General features: G+C 35.7%; 1 protein-coding gene across 1 annotated transcript; it reads left to right on the plus strand.

Annotated features, from left to right (window-relative positions):
• Nucleotides 1-1381: 1381 nt before the first annotated feature.
• f13a1b (coagulation factor XIII, A1 polypeptide b) lies at nt 1382-23698 on the plus strand. The gene is made up of 15 exons (XM_065294318.1): nt 1382-1535; nt 4854-5058; nt 5775-5963; nt 7461-7709; nt 7899-8017; nt 10637-10744; nt 11040-11217; nt 11326-11464; nt 13518-13621; nt 13704-13792; nt 13875-14028; nt 17648-17923; nt 19225-19385; nt 19611-19747; nt 23025-23698. Exons 2-15 carry the CDS (start codon nt 4878-4880, stop codon nt 23164-23166), a joined length of 2226 nt encoding a protein of 741 aa, XP_065150390.1. The 5' UTR covers nt 1382-1535; nt 4854-4877; the 3' UTR covers nt 23167-23698.
• The last annotated feature ends 257 nt before the right edge of the window (nt 23699-23955 follow it).

Consider the following 23955-nt stretch of genomic DNA (forward strand, 5'->3'; position numbering starts at 1 on the left):
TCCTATATAGGATCTCTTTAGCGATGACTTAAACTGCCCAGAAGACCCATACCAAAGTACAAAAAAAAATCACAGCTACCAAATAATACATTTAATGAAGTTTATACTTAAAGATTACTTGCTTAAAAATGTACCAATTCAATAAGCCAATATACATGTCAGATACAATATCATGACAGGTTTGCATCTCATGCTGATTTATTTTGTTTCAATGGGGTTGTGGATTCAATCCCAGGGAACACACTTAATGAAAAAATGTCTACCTTGAATGCACTGTAAGTCACTCTGGATAAATTTGTCTGCCAAATCCATAAATGTAGACGTATAAACTTTTAGTGCAATACACAGAGACTTATGAAGAATGGGATGTGTTTGCAATGATGGAGGTCAAAAGGTTGCAGGTTTTATATAAAAAACACACAAACTTTGCCAATAATTTTTAACATGTTTGTTTTGAGTGAGTATATCGTTTTAGTAACACTTTACTTGAAGGGGTGTTCATAAGACTGACATGACACCTTGATAATCATGACATGTATACAAGTATTTGACAGAGTCACTTAATGACATTTAAATACCAAATGAATGTAATGTTAACCCCTAAAACTAGGTAGTTTCTTAAGTTTGATAACTATTCTGTTATGTCATGTTTATGACAGATTTATGACAAGTTATGTTTTATTGGTTTATGTCAAGTTGTCATAACAAAGACATCTCAAACAATGTCATCATTGCATTACAAATTACAAAACTGAACAAATGCCACTTAATGACAGTTGTCATAAACATGCATAAAATCTCCTACATGTTCTTGATGTTTTTCATGTCATGATTAAGATGTGTCTTATGAACACCCCTTTAAGTAAAGTGTTACCAAGGTTTTTAGTAATTGCATTTTTTTCTTTTTAGTGAATGCATTGTTGAGCTGATGAATAGTTTTAGATAAATATTTCCTGGTTTTCTCACCTGGCATCTAAAGTAGCATAACTAACAATACTTGCATAGACAATAGTGGGTAAACCAGTACCAAAACAATTCAAACCACCACAAATCAGCATGGACTAACATGAATATTAACACTGGCCTTTTCAGTCTTTTTAGCACTTGCTTATTCAGACAGAAAAGATGGACATGGTACATTCCACACTTGTCTCTTTTTTTAACCAGATTATCAGATTTTTAAAACCTTTAAGCCTCCGGTTTTATTTAAGACACATACTATCTTTGCACAAACACATGAGTATTTGGCACTTCCACTCTAATCTCACACATACACGCCTAAGTGTAAACTGATGACAGATGCTTTTGGTGGACACGCCTACCAACTTTTACAATGTCTTTGTAATTTGCATACACAGACACTCCAACCATTAGGCTTCACATGTGTGATGTTACACACACACACACACACACCAGGTTTTCTTTCCCCATATATATGTAAACCCAGTAGGCAGTAGTCCTGAAGTGCTTTCAAACACCACATTCCAGTTTCTGCCTCTGCAGGCGTGTGACGAGTCTTTCTAACTGCAAATAAGGTTAGTACACCATGACATAAATATAAAACATTTATAAATAAAACGCATTCATAAAGCAATATATTATTATGATTATAAAAACGTATTTGAAAAACATTAAATGCTAAACATTGTCTCTTTGCAATGCATGTCATTGTTAGTTTTCATGTTCAGTACGTATAATGTTGCTCTTTATTAGTCTTTCTGTTTACTTATTATTAAGATATTGTGAAGTCTTTAGTGGGTTTTATTGAAGATTAGTTTGTTTTAGCAAATGCAATTGTGTGTGTGTGTATATGTTTAAGAAGAAAGTCTGTGATTGTTTTGCATGCAAAATCAATTTTGTATTATGTGACAAGTCTTGTTTTTCTCTACGTCCACAATCCCCCAACAAACGTCTTTAACTCTTTCACCGCCAACGTTTTAAAAAAAAGTTGCCAGCCAGCGCCAGCGTTTTTCATGATTTTCACCAAAGTTTAATGCCTTCCAGAAAATGTTCTTCTTTAGATATATAAACATACAATATACCAAATGAAAGAACAGACCCTCTGCTTTCAAACAAAAAAAACCGTTTCATCCTACCTTTAGTGGTTCTTTTGCAATCAGCTTTTGAATATGGGTAGGTTTTTGCAAAAACACCATATTTTGAGCAAAAAGCAGAGATAATTCCATTTTTATGACGGACTTTTCATAGAGATCCCATTCAGAGCGATCTTTAAAACAGACACGGACATGCAGCAGCTTGCCATAGGGCAATACTTCCGGTTTTAAAAAGTTGCCACCTGGTGGATAATAGCGGTATTGCGGAAAGACGGAAAATCTCGTCAATGGCGGGGAAAGAGTTAAGAAAAAAACATCTGCATTAAATTGTTTCCATCTAGTGTATGCTCACATTACCAGGGTTATGTGTGAAAAATGTATAAACATCGGTGGGTAGGTGCCGAACCCCTTCACCAAAATTATTTATTTCAAGTATCCCCTGAGATTTTAAATAAAAGTGCATGTTTAACCTCAAAAACATTTATTTTTTAATCGGTTTTATATTTTTTATCTGCAGTATTTTACATAGTTACAGTTATTATTACCTATTATTACACGGCTCTCTGGAATGCTTGATTCTGATTGGTCAGTTGAGACATTTGCAGGTTCGTTCTTTTCAAATAATAACCGCTCCAAAATAATAACGCATAGCCGGACTACTTGCACGAGTAAAATCGCTCCGCGCCAATAAAGATCAATAAAGATTACTGTCTGTTTGGCGCCATCTTGTGACAAACACTCGACAACCACGACAAGACACAGACAGCTTACTGAGACTGAACTTGACAAAAGAGAGCATGACAGCTACGAAGCCAACACACAAAAAAATACAGAATGGGCATTAAAACTTCTCAAAGACTGGTTAAAGAGAAAAAAATGGAGACAGACAAGTATGAAGCAGAGGATCTTAATAAGGTATTACGATCATTTTATGCATCTGTGCAAAGTTTCGCGGAAGGATAAAAATGTTCATTTAAAACAAATATGCCAATAAAATGTTTCAAATTCATATTCATGTCCAGTTTTTTTCTTATGTGGCAAGTAGCCGTGTAATAAGCGGGATAATGTAGAGGCAGCCGGTAGTAATTGGGAAATAAGCCCCTTCAGTGTGATACAAGACCCTCCGCTTCGCGTCGGGTCCTGATCACACTGTCGGGGCTTATTTCCCAATTACTACCGGCTGCCTCTACATTATCCCTTACTTATTGGACCTTCATCTGGCAATTTTTTTAATGGTACATAAAAAGTATCTTTTTTGCATGAGTTCCCAGTTTTTGACATATTGTAATGATAACATGACATGCAAATTAAACAAATAAAATATATAGTTTTCTTAGTACGTGTTTTATTTGTATTTTACAATTAATTATTTACATTTTATGATTTAATTATATATTTTTTCATTAACTCACGAACCCCCTGCCAACCACTAGAGGTTTGCGAACTGCAGTTAGAGAAGCCTGGTCTAAAGGAAAACAGAAGCTTCATTGTGTTAGTATTATTACTCACAAGTCCAGTGTGGTTTACATGTCCTCAAACATTAACCTTATTTTGGTAGATGGCTGTTATGTAATCCATCAATTAGATGTTGATGTAACTGTGGTGACATATTTTCCAAATTTAAATGCCAAGAAACAGGAATATGAAACTGGTTGTGATTTAAAATGCATTAAAGAGGGAACAAGTTTTGCTTAAATGTCATTAAGTTTCATGTTTATGTAGTCTATAATAAAAACAACCCTCTTGTTTTTCTTTGGATTTGTTGACTTATATTTAAATTTATGCAGAGTTATGCACAGTATACATTTTCCAGGTTAGCTCTTGGGTGTGCTCCAGTGGAGAGAGACCAAATATAGGTGTACAAGTTACTGTACAAAGAGAGAGAGAGAGAAATGTAAAAAAAATTTAAGCTATGCATGAAATATAATTTCCGTATTACATTATATTAACAATGAAAACAGTGTGCAATAAAGTACCACTGTTTTCAAACAAATGAAGAGATAACATAAGACAACTCTTTGTTCTGAATTGTTCTGAAGTTCTGAATAAAGGTTTGGGAGGAGCATGATCATGTCAATAATTTTCCAAGCATATTTAAAGGGGCCATTGCATGAAAATGTTAGCATTGCCACTTTGTAGGTGTGAGCAAAAATAGGTCATTGAAATTTGGCTTTCATTATGATGTCATAAGGATATCTTATTAGAATAATACCGCCCCCTTAATCTGCACTATCCAACCACTGCACTCCCATTTAGTGCAGAGAGAAAGAGAGAGAAAATAAGGACTTGACAGCACAATTGAGTTTGAATTACAACAAACCACCATCATTGTGATCAGTGTTTGCACTTCATCCGCTCATTTGCATTTTAAAAAACACACCCAAAACCACACATTTTTGCTCAAACCTACAAAGTGGCAATGCTAACATTTTCATGCTATGACCCCTTTAAGCAGCTGCCAACCAGCTGTTCACCATTCTTATGACAGTTCTTCCAGCATCCCTCTACCATCCTGACTGCTCCATGATCCAAATAAATGTTTTATCCAATTTAGTAGACCAGCAGACTAGCTCAAGACAACATTTGGGGTCAAGTTTCTCCTAAGACAACAAGCCAAATTAGTTTGAGGATTATTAATATTATTTTCTATGTTAAGATTAACATTTATTTACCATTATTTCATTAAGATGGAAAGGTGGACCCTATGAAATCATTGTCATGATAAGCTAAGAATACTTTAAATGTTTACACAAGCCTCCAATGTGCCACTTTTTTCTGTATTTTGACTTGTTTATCTAGAAGCTGAAGTGACCAGTACCTGCCATGGCAGATCAAGAGGCTCACGATAACCCTACCCCTGCTGCCACACCAGCAGTACGTCCTAAGAGGGTCTCCCACCGTGGACGCAGTGCAGGACCCAAAGCCACCTCAAATAAAGAAGAGGGGGAAGTACAAGAATTCGAGCCCTTCATGTTTCTTCCCAGAGGACCCCCTCCACTCAAAGGTTAAATGTTTGTTTGTGTATAGGATTGTGTGTGATTAAATAATAGATAGAAAAGAAACACTCTAGACAGATGGCGAGTCAATTACAAAGCTCAATTTACAAACATGCATACACCTAAAGGTAATATACTAACCCCTACTAACTTGTTACCCACTGGACCACCATGCACCTCACGCAAACAGATATTTAATTTTATATGAAGAATTATTATAAAATAAAGAGTGGGAGAGTTAATACAAACAAAAGTGTTATAAGGCAACATCATAACAAACCTGAAAAAGCAGAAAAATTACAAAAGACAATTTCCTTTGAATTAGCAGTTTCCACCAGATGGCCAAGACCTCCATTCTGAAAAGAGTGATAGCATTTATTGCAGGAAAACTGCATTTTCTCTTGTAGTGACACTACTTCTTAAATTAGCCTTCTTTTTCAAACCTTCAGAGATAACCGGATGATACAGAAGGGCACAGTTTTTGTAGATTATTTAGCTGTGAGAGTTGTTTTACTAGCAAGGGGTTTATTTCCAAAAATGCAGACACTTTGATCTAAAGCAATTTACTGTTTAACACATTCAAGGTGAACATTTTATATGTGAAACCCATGACCTTTATCCAGCTAACACACTGCTCCATCTAGTTAAGATCACATCTTGTAAAACGGATGCTATAATATTTCAAGTGAATTACCATTTTGACAAAAAATGTTTTGTTCCTTAGACTTTCTTGATATCTGGGATGTTGATATGCTCAAACATCCTCAAGAGATAAACAAACAGGGACATCACACCCACTTGTATGGCAGTGACTTCCTCATTGTACGTCGGGCTCAGGAGTTTCAGATAAAGATCACCTTTGATCGGCCCTACAGACCAGCCGACGACAAGTTTGCTGTTGAGTTTGCCATCGGTAAGCAAGATTGAAACTGAATTTTTTTTTTGTCTGGTACAACAATGTGATCTGCTTCTATAGACAAACACACACTTCTAACTCATTAAATATCAAGTAAAACTTGATGAAACACTAGTTGTTGAACTCTAGTTAAAGAAGAGTCAGTTTCATTTTATTTGGTTAGTTATAAATCTTCAATTTAGACCTCTTGGTCTCGAATTACGTCAGGTTTTTTCCAATATGTCGAAAAGACTCTGCCTTAATGTTTTCAAAGAATGTTTGTGGGAAGCTTTGTTCTATTTAAATACTCAACTACCCTTTTTTGGAATATACGAGAATAATTTTGGAGCTAAATTGCCTAGCACAGCAATAAAAGTAATTCAGTGTGCATTTTAGTGTATACTTGACACTACAATTTCACAAGAGAAGCTAGTCTTATGCAATAGAATGGCACCATCATCACTTTCCCTTCTCTTTGACATACTTCCCTTTATTGCCAAAACTTCTCAATCAGCTCCCAAGGTCGTGAATCAGTATATCCTGTACACAGGTTCAGGCACACATTGGGACACTGTTCACTTATTTCAATGACGTGACTGCTTAAGCGCGTTGTGATAATTCCACTATTCCATTATTTAAGAACAATCAGCAGAACAAACATCCCTCCGACTTAATTTTATAAACCCTTGTTACTGTGCGTTCACACCATGAAAGACGCGGCAAACATGCACTATTCACACGTTGTTGGACGCTTATATAGCTCAAATTGAGTAAATTTACCAGATTGTTTGCCCTCCTAACTCACTTTCTTCCAAACAAGATCCTTTAAATTCTTGTAAAAGTACAAGAGGTCTTGTATAGCAATGATAAATGTCCTCAATTGTTGTTTTGTTATTCTGCCTCCGCTCGCTTTCTGTAATCACATCACTGCTAGAGCAAGCTCCTGATTGGTTAACGCGGTGCGAAAATCCTCCAAAGTTTAGATTTTTCAACTCGCGATTACCGCGTCGCAAGATGCCCATTCGCGTCTTTGCATTGTATGTATGTATTGTATGCGTGTGATGTGGATGCACTATTAAAGTCCATATATTATGAAAAACACTTTCATGAGTTTCTCACATATACATGCATAAATTTGGAGAAATGTTACATTTAAATATTAAGTAGGTGGTCCCTTCCTGTCTTGCAATGTGTGATTATATTAAAACTAATGTTTTTCTTTTTAAAAGTTCTAACGCATTTCATGATGTTTATTGGGTTGGCTCATGCGATTTCAGTTGGAGAGCATTAGAAAAGGTCATGTGATTTCCGGTAAGGGAACATAGGGACTATCGAAGGTCACTGGTTTTTGCTTTGTATTGTGTGAATTTTTAGGGAATGAACATTCCAGTGAACTGGAAAATTAAATTGTTTAAATTTCACACAGTCATTCCAGCAACTGTACCGCTATGCACGCTAGGTGTACACCCTAAGCTTTTAATGTTACATGTTAAACTTTTTTATTTTGTCCACAAGGGCCCAGCCCTCAATACAGCAAGGGTACCTATATTCCTGTCTTCCCCACTGCTGAACAAAAGAGTGTTTGGCAAGGTCGGATTGTGGAGAGCAATGACAACATCGTCACCATGGGCATCACATCCTCGCCAGAGTGCATTGTGGGAAAGTACATGATATTCATCGGAGTGGTTACCCCCTATGGTATCCGCAGAACCAGGAGGGACACCAGCACAGATGTCTATATTCTCTTTAACCCATGGTCACCAGGTCTGAAATTCAATATTTTTAAGCTAATAGTGGCTTTATATGTAAAGTATATGACCTCCTTTGCTGTAATCAAACTATCAAAGCTCAGTTATTCAGTTTGTGAAGATAGAGAACACTAGTTGACCTATGCAAATTGTGTGCATGCTAGAAACTATTTGATTTAATGCCAAATTTATATTTCTGTCAAAGCTGATCCCGTGTTCTTGGATGATGAGGAGGAGCGGGAGGAGTGTGTTATAAATGAGCTGGGGATCATCTACCATGGAGCATATGATGATATATCTGAACGTGCTTGGAACTTCGGACAGGTATGAAGATCCAGACTGCTTTTTGGTAAAAGAACAAAAACAACATACATTTAGACAATGACCCATAGACACGCTTGTTAACCTGTAAAGTTGTTTCCTTGGATTACATTTTTTTTTTTCATATACTTTTCACATCAAACATGTTTATTATGTACATTATTACTCACGGCATATCAGGCAGTTTGGGAAAAATGGGGGAATATGTAGCAGCGGCTACTGTAACGTGTTGGAAAACAGGCAGGCAGTGGCAATGGATCCAAACGTAGTGTTATATATATATATATATATATATATATATATATATATATATATATATATATATATATATATATATATATATATATATATATATATATATAAACCTAAACAAAATAAACAAGGTAAACTTTAAACAGAAACAGCCAGTATTACAAAAACATACATGAAGACAAACACAAGCACCAACATCTCCATGAATGACTAACAAAAGACAACTCAAACATTAGGGCAATATACTGTATATACATGGATAACAAGATACACTTAGGGAGAGAATCAATAGGGAACCAATGAACAGATGAACTACAAAGTACATCAAAACTGGAAAGAGGAACCCAAAGTACAAACTAAAAGTTCAATGAACATGTGACACCTATAACTAAATAACCTTTCCAGTCAAAGGTTTAATATGGTTTTGTATGCGTTCAAAATCTTTTGTATGCGTTCAAAATCTTTTGATTATTTCTAGAATTTTATATCCTAAAACTAAAATTTTTACATAATCAGTTTAAATGATTGTAAGAATTAATCCACACTGGCATACATTTTGGCAAGGGCCAACTGAATAATGAAGCTAGACATTGGGTCTCATTCATTAAGCATGCGTACACACAAATTTGTGCATGATATGTGTGTACGGATGTTTTCACAAAGAAATCGTGATTCAACAAAAAACTTTCATATCAAAATTTCTTCTAAATGTAAGCAAAAATTTAAGAAAAAAAAAAACCAATATCAAATTATTATAAACATTATATTTATAGCCTAGTATTTGATTATAGGGTACGTCATTATTGTAAATTCCAAAAAGCGTTGATGGGAGTGATAATATCTGCACGTTATTTACTAAAAATGCATTTTTAAAATTAAATGACACAGGTACAACAGCAGATTTCCATAATGACCAACTACTAAGAGGATCGCAAATAATCAGAGCTGATCCTTAGGTGGATGATCTACTAAGGCCACACGTGTTTGAGTTCAGCACTACGGACATGGCAGATGAAAATTTGTGGTGTTATCCCAACAAATAATAAAATATTTATTCCTCCAGCAAATAAAAATAACATGGCTTGGCAAACAATATATTTCATTAATATGTTATTCAGTAATTACTTTTAAAAAAAAGTTGCCAGCCAGTGCCAGCATTTTTCATGAGAATGGAAATTCTAATTCTCGTCATTGGCAGGGAAGGGCTTTCTCTTAATTGACGAGTTATCTTGTCAATGGCGGCGAAACAATTAATATCTTGCCTGTGGAAAAAATCCTCTGCCTTGTACTGTATCTGCCAAGCCTCCTCTTATCAACTACAATGGCAGCCATTTCAAGCGCAAAATAATTTAAGACATGCTTTTATCTGCGTTAAATTATGGCATAAATATCAGTCATAACACATGTGCAAACATTAGTAAATCGCATTAGGTGAATCATTTGAATAATCTCCTCTCATAAATTTTGTGTCTGAAAAGTAAACTACTAGAAATGAATAAGGTCATTCGCAAAATAACTAGAACACACATTTTCAGCGATAATTATACACTGCACGTCTTTAGTAAATCCTGACAGTTGTTTAACGCCAAAATTATGGTTTGCGCTGGCACAAGCTGTAAGTAAATCTGACCCATAATATTTTATTTAAACCGGCAATCAATATAAAAAAAACATCAGTTAAGTACCTAAAAAGTGATCTGTATTGTCTCCTTACCTTACCGCGACTCACAACATTATTCTTATAATTATTTATAACTTCATCCACTGCGTATGATTTTGTGGGTTATAAAATGGATATAAAATCACCCTGAAAAAACTTGCAATTATGTGTGTAATTTAGGTTTTAACTGAAAAATGCTTCTGTAATTCTGTGAAATAAATTGAAATTTCTTATAACAATTTGTTATAATAGAACAGACAGCATTTTTTGGGAACTATGCCTGAGCATACAAGGAATTTGTTGCCAGTTTACTTGGTTACAATTACACATACAGGCTCTGTACAGCATTACATTAAATAATAACATACCATAATTTAAAAGACTAATAAACATGATTCTAGTTACAGAACTAAGCACACAGAACATGCAAAGACACACACAAATGCACAGACAAACACGCACACACACATGTTATGTAAATACATACATCTTAAATTGTGGCTTAATTGTTTATAGCAGTTTTACTAAATGAAAATGTTTAATAGCATTAACGTGATGGCATAACTCCCTGAACAGTCATTGGTCTTGTACATTTAAAAAAATATATAAACAAATATACCTATATACTATTTAAACAGATATAGCAAATTCTTATGTTTATGAATAAAAAGCTATTTCATACTTTAACAAACTATTTTTGTCACTTTCAGTTTGAATTTGGGGTACTGGATGCCTGTTTGTTCATTATGGATAAAGCAGAAATGCCGCTGTCTAACCGTGGAGATGTAATCAAAGTTACCCGCGTAGCTTCTGCCATGGTGAGATAATGAAATACTGAATACACAATAACACACAAACATGTCTTTCATGCTTATTTGAGTTTTTATCGTAGCCAGCCGGTCACAGTGTATAAAACACACAAGTCCAGGTGTGCATTTTATTAGCATGCGTATTGCATTAGTAACCGTAGCAACAGCAACACTACAGATGCTTAAATCTTGTTTTGACATACTTGAGTAGGACATGGTTGGTTTAGAAATGAAAGCATCTATGCTGTTTATGCATCATAACTACGTGATTTTTGTTCTGTAATCCACCTCTCCTCTGAACCAGATAAACTCTCGCGATGATGATGGTGTGTTGGTGGGAAACTGGAGTGGAGAATACACATATGGTGTTCCACCAACCTCCTGGACTGGAAGTGTAGAGATCCTCCTGGATTATGCCAATAGCAGAGGCACACCTGTCTGCTACGCTCAGTGCTGGGTCTACGCTGCTGTCTTTAACACTTGTAAGACCTTATTGTTGCCTCTTTACATGCTTTTTTCAAACAACTGATAATTAAGTAATTGATCATTATATGTATGTTAATGATCGTTTACTCTTTTTCGCTCCTCAGTCTTGCGTTGTCTTGGGATCCCCAGCAGGGTTGTGACAAACTTTTTCTCTGCTCATGACAATGACGGCAACTTGAAGATGGATATTATTCTGGATGAAAATGGAAAAGTAGACCGAGAACGCACCAAAGATTCCATCTGGTTTGTGCCTTCTCTTACTAATGTCTTACTATATTATAAGGGTTGTTTACACAAGAACTATATTTATAAGTCAGTTTGATAGCACTTTATTTCACAGTATATGTACTTACTTGGCTCAAAATTATTCATACCCAGGGCAAATGTTTAATTATGGTGATTTTTTTTATTTAGTATATGAGAAACTTCTGACTGAAAATGACACAAGAAAGTGGACAAAGACTGTTAAGACATTTTGTTAATGATATTAATAAAAATATTAGCTTTGTTTTCTTTTTTTTCATTTTGACAAAATGTCCCATATCCAAAATTATTTATACCCTAGATCGTATTGCTAAATTCTCAGGAAAAGCAATCTTCGGCATCACTTTAAATGTAGTCTACTTTTAGTATGATAACTTTTAGAATGTTCTCAAGGATTCAAAACAACTATAAATTCAGAACAGCTGATACACCTGTGTGCTAGTCAGTTTCTGGTCATTTTGCAAGTTATGGGTAAAATCAAGCAGCTTAGTGTGGACCTTTGGTTGCACATGGATGCTCTTTTGTTTTAAAAAAGTGCAAAGCATTCAATCGTAAGGTAGCGTGCACACCAAAGCATTTACGCTGGCGGACGTTTTCCATTTCATTTTCAATGGAAGCATGGCACTCTTGAGGTTTTACCGCGTTCAGCCCTGAGTGCCGAAAGTTGAAAAATGTTCAACTTTGGGTGAAACGCTCAGCTCGTCAGTTTCACTTCTCACTTGACCCTCCAATCACAGTGGAGGAGGGGCGGAACAATTAACGCTTAGGGGGTGTTGTCCAGTCAATGGGCTAGGCAACCTTGTAACAGTAAATAGCATCATGAAAAAAGACTACATTAAGATTTCTGAGGCAAAACATCAGACAGTATGCAGAAAAACTTGACCTGGGCACGCAGTAGATCTTGCAACAAGATAACAATCTAAAGCACATAGCAAAAGTGGTCAAGAAATGGTTGGCAGAGAACAATATCAACATTTTGGAGTGGCCAAGCCAGAGTTCAGACCCAAGTTCAATTAATAATTTGTGGAGATAACTGAAGACCAAAGTAATAAATTCAAGGACCTGGGGCCATATGTACAAAGGCTTGCGTTAAATTCATAATAAGACTGTAAAAGCTGTAAATGTGTGTAGGTACCAAACAATCTGATGTAAAAATCTCTGCATACGCAGGATCCCACATATATTCCCTTTGTACCTCCTAGTTAACGTGAAATTGAGCGCACATGCTAGAGCACAACACCAATTAAATTAAAAATTAATTTAAATATTGTAATAAGTCCACTTTGGTAGAAGAAAACTGCAAGAAAATGGCTGAAGCAAGCAAGAAACAAAGAAAGTTTGACTGAAAATGACAAAAGAAAAAAGATTGTGAGAGTTTGTCTGATGCCATCAACGCAGTGGGATCTAAGAGTTGTACTGCAAATGAACTTAAGAAGAAATGGTCTTATATAAAGGTGGAAGTTAAGCAGAAAACTGCTATGCACCTACAAGCTTTGGGCAGACGGCCGGGCCGATGAACTTACACTCTTTGATCAGAGAGTTGCCTCTATTGTAGGAGACACGTTAATCTCTGGTATTAATCGTATCTGTGTACTGTACAGTATAAGAAAGAGGTACCCTGGTATTTTAATATTTAAAATATACTTTTTTGTTAACTGCTCCAGAGACCTTTCATATAAAGAGCACTTTTAATGGTTCATTTAATTAACAAAATAATAAAATCAAGTTCAAGTTCTTTTTAAAGTTAAATATATCACATTACATAACTAAAATTAGTTCAGAAAAAGCATGGCCTACCCAGTTATGAGCTTTGCTCACCCTGGCAAATATTCAGTATCCACACTAATAACATCTTAGAGCTGGATCTAGTCTGTTGCGATTACAATTTAAGGACCCTTCATGGGAATTTCCTCCTTTAAAGTGGATACATTTTCATAATATAGGTATTATAAGCTTTATTAAATCTTAGTTGATTATGGTTTCTAAGTATTACAGTATATTACATAATAACTTGCTGTTTCTTCATCTAAAGGAATTATCATTGCTGGAATGAGTGTTACATGAGCAGGCCTGACCTGCCTCCCGGCTTTGGAGGATGGCAGGCTGTAGATGCTACCCCACAGGAGACAAGTGATGGTAATTTGTGCCCAAAAAACTAAAAAATCTTATGGTGGTCATGGTGTCTGCTTTGTGTTTAATGAAAATTATCCTCTGTAAGGTATGTACAGGTGTGGACCTGCATCCGTTGCTGCTGTTAAACATGGACAGATCTGCTACCCGTTTGATGCCTCTTTTGTATTTGCTGAGGTAAGGCAACAGTGTAAAATATGTCTATTTAAATATATTTCAAATTATAGAAATCCTGAAATATTATTATTTATCGCCCCAGGTCAACAGTGATGTAGTCTTCTATCGTAGACAGAAAGATGGCACCCTGGTGCCAGTGAGGGTTAATCCCAACCATGTAGGTCGCATGGTGTTGACTAAAGCCGTGCTGCATGATGGACGCAGAGACATCACAAATCAGTACAAATTCCCTGAAGGTAAGAGAGATATGTGACCAGTCACGGAAAGTAGGGACACAAGTCGGATCTGGGCATTTTGAGTTATTCACAGATTCTGAAAGTGCAGTTTCTAAGCTTTCCAACGATGTGTAACACATGGAAATCTGATAAGATTTGGAGAAGTTGTGGCCATTTGAATATAGGAACTCAGAAATACTCAAACCGAGAAAATCGAGACGAAAGGGACTCTTCTTTTCAGCTGGGGGAGACAATAGGGCTCATTTACATCTCATTTAGCTAAGCCATGCCCCCTGTAAAACCCTTTTTGAGATGTTCTAGCATCATATGTAGTATTTTATGACCAAATGACAACCCGTAAAAATAAACATGACTCTTTTACCTTTGTGGGGATTACAAGTCGAATCCAGTCTGTTTCAGATTATCCAATGACCATATTTGTCTACAAATGCGTATAATCCGTGAAATATAGATTGTTTACATCAGATTTCGCATGAATGTCTGGTAATACAATATAATATATAATCTGAAGACTATTTAAATCGTAACATGTAAGGGTATATGAGCTTACACTCCGTTAAACACATGAACCCGCCTTCAAAGTTTGTATTTAAAATAGGGAAGTAGTATAATAGATCATCCAAACAGCGCCGTCGAAAACGTGACATCCTTTAGAGAGGTTACCAATGGCTCGCTCGTTTCTCCATCAGCCAATGACTTCATGGAAAATATTGATAGACAAAACATGTAGCCAATTATATGAAGAATTCAACGATATCTGTGTAACTTCTGTGTGTTTGGACTCATGCTGCGCTGCAAGAACTGACATACAGATGACGTCAAAGTACCGCAAGAGCGAGTCGAAATTAAACTACTCCGTAAGATTTCTTGAAGAGCTCTCGCGGTACTTTGACGTCATCCGACTGCGGCGCCCCATAAAGTCAGTGACGCGGCTGACGTACGATGCGGCTGACTGTTATTTGTTCCGCCCCAGCTTCTTTTATTTTTCTTTTGTTTTGTGCGCCCGAGCTTTACAGTCTGGGGAGACGCAGGCTATAAGTTTGAAAAAAAACAAAAACTTAGCAAACATGTCTGAGGAACAAGGCAGCGCGTCACTACAGTCACGTGACTTCACGCTCGAGCCGGAAGAGAAGACAATGCTGAATAAAGTCGTAATTCTGCTATTTTTGGACTGTATTTTCGATGCATCAACACAATCTTACTGACCCACTGATGTCACATGGACTACTTTGATGATGTTTTTATTAACTTTCTGGACATGGAAACCATACATAGATTTTCAATGAAGGGGAAAGCTCTCGGACTAAATCTAACGATAAAACATCTAAAACTGTGTTCCGAAGATGAACGGAGGTCTTCCGAGTTTAGAACGACATAAGGGTGAGTCATTACTTACATTATTTTCATTTTTGGGCGAACTATCCTTATTTAGTAGTCACGCTGTTCCCTTTGGGGGCGGAGGCGAAAACACAAGCTTATACAGTATGTAAATATACACACAGACAATGACGCCCCCCGCTGCACGCTAGAATCTCCGGAAAAACAAGCCTATTTTAACCGCAAAATGTACGCTTTTAAATATACAAAAACTGCTATCTCAAACATGGAGAGGCTTCTTCGTGATCTCAACTAACAGATTCTGCAATAAAACGAAAATCACAAATTTCGAAAAAAAAAACTTTGTTTCTCATTTTCTCGAAACTTGTGCTGCCGACTTGAGTCCCTGGTTTCCGTGACGGGTCACATATTTGTAGGTCGGCTTATCACCTGTGATTAATTGTTTTCTGGTGGTTTTAATATTTAACTTTTAAAAAGTGCAAAGGAATAGAAACACAAAACAGGTTTTTCCTCATGTGAAGGGAACAGAAATAACAAGCTTTTCACTGTTCTGATCTTAATTAAGAAAGAAAAATCTAAATTCTTTCTCTATAAAAAATCCCACAAAAAAGTAAATAATTGAACATATGTTTTCCACCCTATTAAAAACATATGGTGAGGTACTGCCAAGCTCCAACAAAAATTGCACTGCCTCATGGCAGTGCAATAAAACGCACCCGTCCAGTGAGATTTAAGCAGTAGATAAGCCGCTGTTACCCAAAATGATAAGACGGTGGCGCTAAAACACAGAGTGGCACTAAACATAATTCCAGCAGTAAACCTATTGCAGTAAACAATATTGTAAATTTAGGCCTAAGATGGCCTAAGACTTTTGCACAGTACCGTAGCTTATTAGCAATTATCTTTATTTAACTAAATTATTAATTTGTTTCATTAAAATACATGTATTTTGTAAATTGGTATGCTGTGGTTTGTGTTACAGTGGACCTGTGTATATTGTAGGACCTAATATTATAGACCAATTTTGTGTTTGCAAACAGAATTGACGTTTTTTTTGTGGGCGGAGCCAAACTGGTTGCAGAAAGTGACTGCTCTGCAGTAGGGTTGTGAAGTGTTTTAGCATTAAACCGTGATTTTTATGGATCCGGTGTTCTGTCGAAGTCTGATTCCCCTATGTTTCCCTTTAGTGCAATGTTTCTTATAGCGTTTTAATCACGTTACGTTTATTTTTTAGATAGATAAAAGTTTAAATGGCTTGGCTACTGATATGCATGTATGTAATGTATATGTATTGTTCTTTTTTGCTAAATCAATTATTTTTACAGTCTGAATCGCTAAAGTACATATAAAAGCAATACTATCATGTATTATATATAATAGCGTTTATTAAATATTTCATAATTTTCCTGTTTTCTATTATTTCTTCCTTATATTTATCTTACGTGTTTGTTCTAAAACTATTATAAAAGTATTATGTTTAAACATACATTAAAAAGGCCTGTTTATATATTAATAACACTTTACATCATGTGTGTTTGTGTTATATTTATATATTTATTAAGTATGTAAACATAATAATTTTAGAACAAACAGGAAGAAGACATAAGCTAAGATATAAGGAAATAAAAATAAATAATAGAAAACGAAAAAAGTATGAAATATTTTTAAAAAATTGTGATATTATTGCTTTTTCAGTATAAAAAACATTTATTCTGAATAAATTATAATTGTAACGTGATAAAAACGCTATAAGAAACACATGGAGGGAACAGACTTCGACAGAACACCGGACATCTTCTCTACTTATTTTCTATTCTAATTATTAAAAGATTTCCAGATGATTTCCTCGCTCCATTCTGTCCGTTTAAGGACTTATTGTAATCATAAACACCTACGTTTATCTTCAAATGATGTCTTTGACGATGGTTTTCTATAAAAATGAAAGCCATTTTTTTGGCATTCTTATTCTGACACTTAACAGCACAACAGGACATTTCCAGTGAGTTATCTTGCTCTTTTCACTCGTGTCTAATTCATTTCCACTGTTTTTCTGCAACCGCATTGCGCTCGCAGCTTGCAGTGACGTAACTGTGACGTCTACTCGAAATTGGTCTATAGAGTGGATTTCAAATCATAAACTGAGGGTGACTTTGACATTTTTAATCAGACCCAACTTTATGTGGACTCGGTCTTGACTCAGACTCAAATGAGCTGGTCTCGAATACAACACCGGTTACAGTACTTCTTCAAAACTTTATTCTCTCATGCACCTTTCTTTTAGGAAGCCCAGAGGAGCGCCAGGTGCTGGAGAAAGCTGAGACATTTGGATGTCAAAGGGAGAAAGCCTCTATTCCCCAGGCTGACGTGGATGTGGAGATCCCAAGTCTGGAAGTTCGGGTGGGGGACGGATTCGATCTCATTTTGCAGTTTACCAATCGCAGTAATCAGCGTCGCACTGCAGATGTGTATGTCAGCGGGACTGTTGTGTATTACACTGGAGTCCCAAGTGGCGAGGTTGTGTTTACAACTCTCAAAGTCAAATTAGAGCCACTGCAGAGTGAGTAAATGTATTGGACAGTTTATGAATGTGTAAAATATTATGATGATGTATTGCAGTCCCATCTAACAGAGAAAAGTTCTAAGAACGTTCCTTGAACATTTCCAGCATTCCCAAATACCTGACAACCTGAAATGTTTCCAGTATTTGAATGCTTCTTGGTTGTCTGAAAGTAGAAAAATGTTGCATTCTATCATTTTTAAGTGTCATGACAATGTTATGTTTTAATGATCACACAATGTTCAAAACAACTGTTTTCAATATTTACATTTTACTTGTTATGTAAATGATACAGATACATTGCCTTTTTATTATTTTAAAACTGTTCAGTTTTTTATGTGCTTAGTGTTTCAAAATCCCTAAGATACTGTAGTATCACATTATTGATGGAAAAAAAATCTTTAGAAGGGTAAGCAATAAATTAATAACTCGCATCACTAGATGTTACTATCAGTTATTAACCACAACAACCATCCTAAATTACCAGCTTCTTTTTTGCTATGACAAGTGTGATTTTAACACATAAAGTTATAGCAGCCAGGGAAAAACTAGCAAGTTATAATTCAAGAATCAACTAAAGTCCAACTAAAACAAACACTGATCACCGTAATGGTTACTTTAAATTAAACAAAGCATCACCATCTAAACCTAAGAAGTGAATCATTCAGAAATAATGTTTTATAAAAAATTTTAAATAACAAAATGCAATGTTTCTTTATTATTTACATAACAAGCAAAAAAGTAAGTATAGACAACAGTTGTTTTAAACATTGTGTGAACATTAAAACATGACAGTGTCATAACATTTGAAAATGATAATGTAACATTTAGCGTGTTCAGACAACCCAGAAACGTTCCTAAAAGGGATAGTTCACCCAAAAATGAAAATTCTGTCATCATTTACTCACCCTCATGTTGTTACAAACCTGCATAAATTTCTACGCTCTGATGAGCACAAAGGAAGATATTTTGAGAAATGTTTGTAATCAAACCATTGGTAAATGTAAATGGGGTCCACGAATGGTTTGGTTACAAACATTCCTCAAAATATCTTCCTTTGTGTTCATCAGAACAAATAAATGTATACGGGTTTGTAACAACATGAGGGTGAGTAAATGATGACAAAATTGTCATTTTTGGGTGAACTATCCCTTTAAAACATTAAAATACTGGACACTTTTCATGTTGGCAGGAAGTTTTTTTGGATCATTCTTAGAACTTTTCGCTGTTAAATGGGTTGTTTGAATAGGTCTGTGTCTGTCCGACTGTCTTGTGGTTAAATTCTTCCCTTTTGGTGTTAGGCAAGGAAGAGAAGGTGTCAGTACGTAGTGAGGACTACATGCAAAAACTGGTGGAACAGGGAAACATACACATTATCACCACTGGGAAGGTGAAAGAGACGGGACAGATCATCACCTCAATGAAGTTAATCAACATGCACAAGCCCAAACTTATTGTGAAGGTCTGGCATGATTCATTACCATTACATTTCTTAGTAGAAAAAACATATTTTTAAAAAGTGGTCATAGAACATAATAAAGCTAGTTGACCCTGAAAAAGTAATGCTAATATTAGCTGCATTAGATTGTTTTAGTTGTTGGACTTTGAATACATTAATCTAAAATAAGCTTATATAAACAATATGCAATCTATTCGTGTCTCTATCGCTCTGGGTTTTTCTCTTTAGGTGACAGGTTCTCCAAGAGTGAGTGAGGAGATGTATGTGACTGTTGAATTCACAAACCCATTTAAGTTCAATTTGGAGAATGTAGATGTGCGTATGGAGGGTCCTGGAATTTTGCCATTCAAACACAAACATTACAGGTAAATATGCTTACAACCACATTTTAAAACTTATTATAGGCCTTTTCCCCCGAATTAAATAAGTCGTTCTCTTCAAAAAATAAAGTTTTACTTTACCTAAAAACATTTTGTACCTTAAAAAGAACCATGGACTGTCACTGAGACAGGTGTGATTTATCATGACACTGATTTCAGTGAAATCTATGGGGTAGCTAGCATGAACACTGTGTATTATTTGAGGTATTTATGTGTAAAACATCTCTTAGCATATTTAAGAATTGCATTAAAGAGCTTGTCTAAAGAGTTCCATTTCAACCGGTGTTGAAATATTTCCTAGTCCAACAAGATGTATGGCCAAGTTTTAACAAGGCTAGTCCCTTTTATAACTAGCCAGTAGGGGGGCTGACATAACATAACATATAAGTGATATTTTTTGTAAAATGTTCTCCCAAAAAGAAAGACAAGTTACTTTCAAATGCATCTGTGGTTTTGAGAGCCAGTTTTTGTCTATTCAAATAATTCTGTGTATGGCCATTAAATGGCATTCTAACCTCAAAAAGCATGACTGTAGAAGAATAGGCTTGAGAGATCGAGGCTACGTTTACACGTGGGCGGCTATTTTCATAAACGGACACAGGGTTCCCACAGAAAATTTGGTAGTTAAAGTGGTAGGGTTGGGCGAGTGGGCGGGGCAGAGGGTGTGGCAATCAAAGGTGCGGGGCTTATGCGTCATGATGAAATTAAAATATTTTTATTTAAAACACTTGAATAAAACTTTATTTTAAAGAAACTATGACAGAAAATAAACACATACTAGATTATTAATGAATTAAATGTTTTTAACAGATACCTCTTATGGGAATAGCTGCGTCATGAAGTGAAACTAAAGGGTTAATAAACACAAACTAAAGCAGATGTTGTAGAACGTCAGGCGAACGATGATAGATGGCTCAAAAATGGTAAAAACTAATTATTTCCCAGTATTAATTACATTATCTTAAAGGACTGTAACTACTGTTGCATGTAAATAATGCATGTAAATAAAGTGAGCAAGAGCGCTCAACAATTATATCTAATCAACAGGCACGTGAAACCTAGCTAGCCGGTTGCTCAAACAACAAAATCACCAGCTAACTTACTTTAAATTTGAAAGAACTATAGACAAATACAATAACAGGCTTAAATAATCCAAACCATAAATCCACTTACAGTTCTCTGGGACACGAGTTTTATCAACGGGCTATCCACCAGACATGACGGACCACGTCTTTATCTCATTTCTGCCGCGTGGCGCGGTGTGAAGCGCGTCTGTGCTATTCTCCGAGATGTTTTATCAACTGGCTAGTTATCCAAGATACATTTGACGGCCTTTTGTGCAGCAAATTTTTTTTTTGACGACCTAGTTAAGGCAGTAGGGTTTTCAAGCTTAGGCGGGGCGCCTGAACTGAAATGTGCTGTGGGAAACCCTGGGACATTTCAACCTCTCCGGTTTCAAAAATAATGTCTTGCACACATGTCAGTTTTCAGAAAAGTGTTCATTCACACGTACCCGTGCATATATGCCGTCAAGAGAAGCTTAAGCCCACGTAAGCCAATCACTGGCGACGCAGTTAGTAATGCGGACTAGTTTTTCGTGTTGGAGGGAGGAGTTGTTGCAGTAGGTGTTCGAAGATGTCAAAGTACCGCGAGAGCGATTCGAAATTAGACATCTACGTGTGCTGTCGGTTCTTTCAGCGCAGCAAGAAGTCGAACACGCGTAAAATTGCTGACCTCCGAGCACTCGTCTTGGCTCCTCGACATAATGAAGCAGCTGTATTTGCAAATACAAACACACGAAACGAGTTTGCACGAACATAATTGTGATCATGGAAGCGTTCAGAGTAACAGTCACATGTAAACATAGGTCGCACCTTTGACGTAGGTGCGAGCTCTGGTGGATACTGTGACGTTGGCCGCCTAAACATCCGTTTGTCTCAGTTTACATGCAAGCGTGCAAACGAAGGTTTTCAAAATATCCACTTTGGCCGGAGTTTTTAGAAAGAATTGTTTTCGGAGGCGAAATCTACGTTCACGTGTAAACAAAGGGCTATGATTGAAGCAGCACATGCATGAACTAAAAATAGCTGCCCTGAAGCATTCTGCATATAGAAGCAGAGTGGACTGTGTAGCGAAGAGCTACCTTAACTCTTTCTGTTGATGAGTTATCTCTCATCCAATTTATGAAAAAACTGAAGCCAAAATTTTATTTACTCATTTTAAACTCTGTGTATGTTTTGATAATCGTTCTGAATCTGTTCTCTAACAACATTCCTTCACAAAAATGCACTTATTTCAGCTTTTTGCTAAAATTAAAAAAATATATATTTATAAGCTTATAAGCAGAGTTTATAAGCAGATAAAAAATTGCCATTTTTTGTTTGTTTATTGTTTGTTTGAAAGCAGAGGGTCTGTTCTTTCATTTGATATATTTATATATATTTTTAGAAGAACATTTTCCTGGAAGGCATTTTGTAAAACTTTTGTGAAAATCACAAAAAAATGCTGGCGGGCAACTTTTCAAAAAATGGCTGGTGGGGAATGAGTTAAGAGACTATAAAGGGCTGATGCTGTATGTAAATAGCAGAAAAACAGTTGTTTTGGTAAGAACACCAAAGAAAGCAGGGAGTAACTTAAATAATTTATTGATAAATGGAAATAAAGAGAGCCATTGGAGAGCCAGCGTGTAATATGTACAATTAGGCATTATCTACATAAAATAATAAGGAAAATCTGATAAGATAATGAATCACAAATTGGATTGCCGTAAGGGGTGAAATAGGCCCAAATTCAACCAAATTATCTTTTGGTTGAACCAAAATAATGATCTTTTGGTTGCTTAGGATAATATTTGTTCTCTTCCAGTGATTTGTGTTCTCGGCACAATGCTCTCTTTCATAACAAAAGTCCTTATTCTACAAAAACGTTGCAGTGCTCTAACTTCCTCTTATATCTTGCAAGTGGGGCTTTTGCACAGACTGTCTTGCTTTAATAGGACTTCAGTATTCTACTGTTCTCCTAAATCCAAGATAAATCACTTCACATTGCATTTCAGTAGTCTACCACATACTACTAAAATATGTTTAAAATGATCCTTTAAGATTTAGGAGAACAGTAGAATATTGATAGTCTCAAAGCTAACAGACATGGACACAGACATGGGCTCAAACTCTTTTTAAAGCATGTATTGATCAGACCTAAAACGAGACAACCTTTTAGTGTACTGTCAGATGTTCATGTGTGTATTTTGTGTGCTTCTCAGTCTGATTCCTCCAGGTACCTCTATAACCTGGACAGAGACGTTCAGCCCCCGGCGGGCTGGCTCTACTAAACTGATGGCCAGTCTGGACTGTGCTGCTCAAAGACATGTGTACGGAGAAGCAGAGTTGACCATACAACACTGAATATTACTGAAAGTGATATAAGGAGAGAGGAAAATATGAAAAGAAAGTTAAGAATCAGTCTTTGTTTTATTTGACTAAAAATATAAAATATAGACACATCATATACTCTTAAAAGTTAGAAACTTGTTTTCCTTTGTATTAGAGTGCACTAATATACAAAGTTGGCATTATTTATCTAGTGATAATATTTACCATTGATAGTAAAATGCAAACAATCTTTATTCAAACTCAATTAGACAATGTTATAACGGCTGTCTACTTTTTTTTAAATGAAAGGAAAACTGTAGCCTAAGTCTAATATGCCTTATCAATGTCTTAAATACGATTTTGCTTGTCACCAGTATTTACAATTTCAAATAATATTTTTTTGTTGTATGTATTGTTGTTTGAGGTCTTCACAAATCTAAAACAGGTTCTGAAGCAATATTTCAAAGCTTTGGGTTTGCTAAGTGTAGTCAGGTAAAAATATATTTTCCTTGTATTTTCAATTTATTCCATATCTGTTTTTAAATAAACATAAACTTATACACAATGTGGACTATAATGTGGAGTATATTCTAAAAGTTATTAATTTTTTTTTTTTATTTTAAAAATCCCATAAACACAAAGTGGTAAAAGTTTGTTTTGTGGATGTACCATGTGTAAATACAATATAAATGCAATATGCTATGTTTTATGTTTAGCAGTGTTGCCAACTTGGCGACTTTGTCGCTAGATTTAGTGACTTTTCAGACCCCTTTAGCGACTTATTTTCAAAAAAGCGACTAGCGACAAATCTAGCCACTTTTT

This window comes from Paramisgurnus dabryanus, chromosome 2 (genome assembly GCF_030506205.2).
Source record: "Paramisgurnus dabryanus chromosome 2, PD_genome_1.1, whole genome shotgun sequence".
Taxonomy (NCBI): Eukaryota; Metazoa; Chordata; class Actinopteri; order Cypriniformes; family Cobitidae; genus Paramisgurnus; species Paramisgurnus dabryanus.

Excerpts from the sequence above, each read along its gene's own strand:
- f13a1b (XM_065294318.1), top strand. The coding sequence starts at position 4,878 with ATGGCAGATCAAGAGGCTCACGATAACCCTACCCCTGCTGCCACACCA. Across the intron at positions 13,622-13,703 it reads CCCACAGGAGACAAGTGATG|GTATGTACAGGTGTGGACCT; the intron begins GTAATTTGTGCC and ends ATCCTCTGTAAG. Across the intron at positions 13,793-13,874 it reads CCTCTTTTGTATTTGCTGAG|GTCAACAGTGATGTAGTCTT; the intron begins GTAAGGCAACAG and ends TTATCGCCCCAG.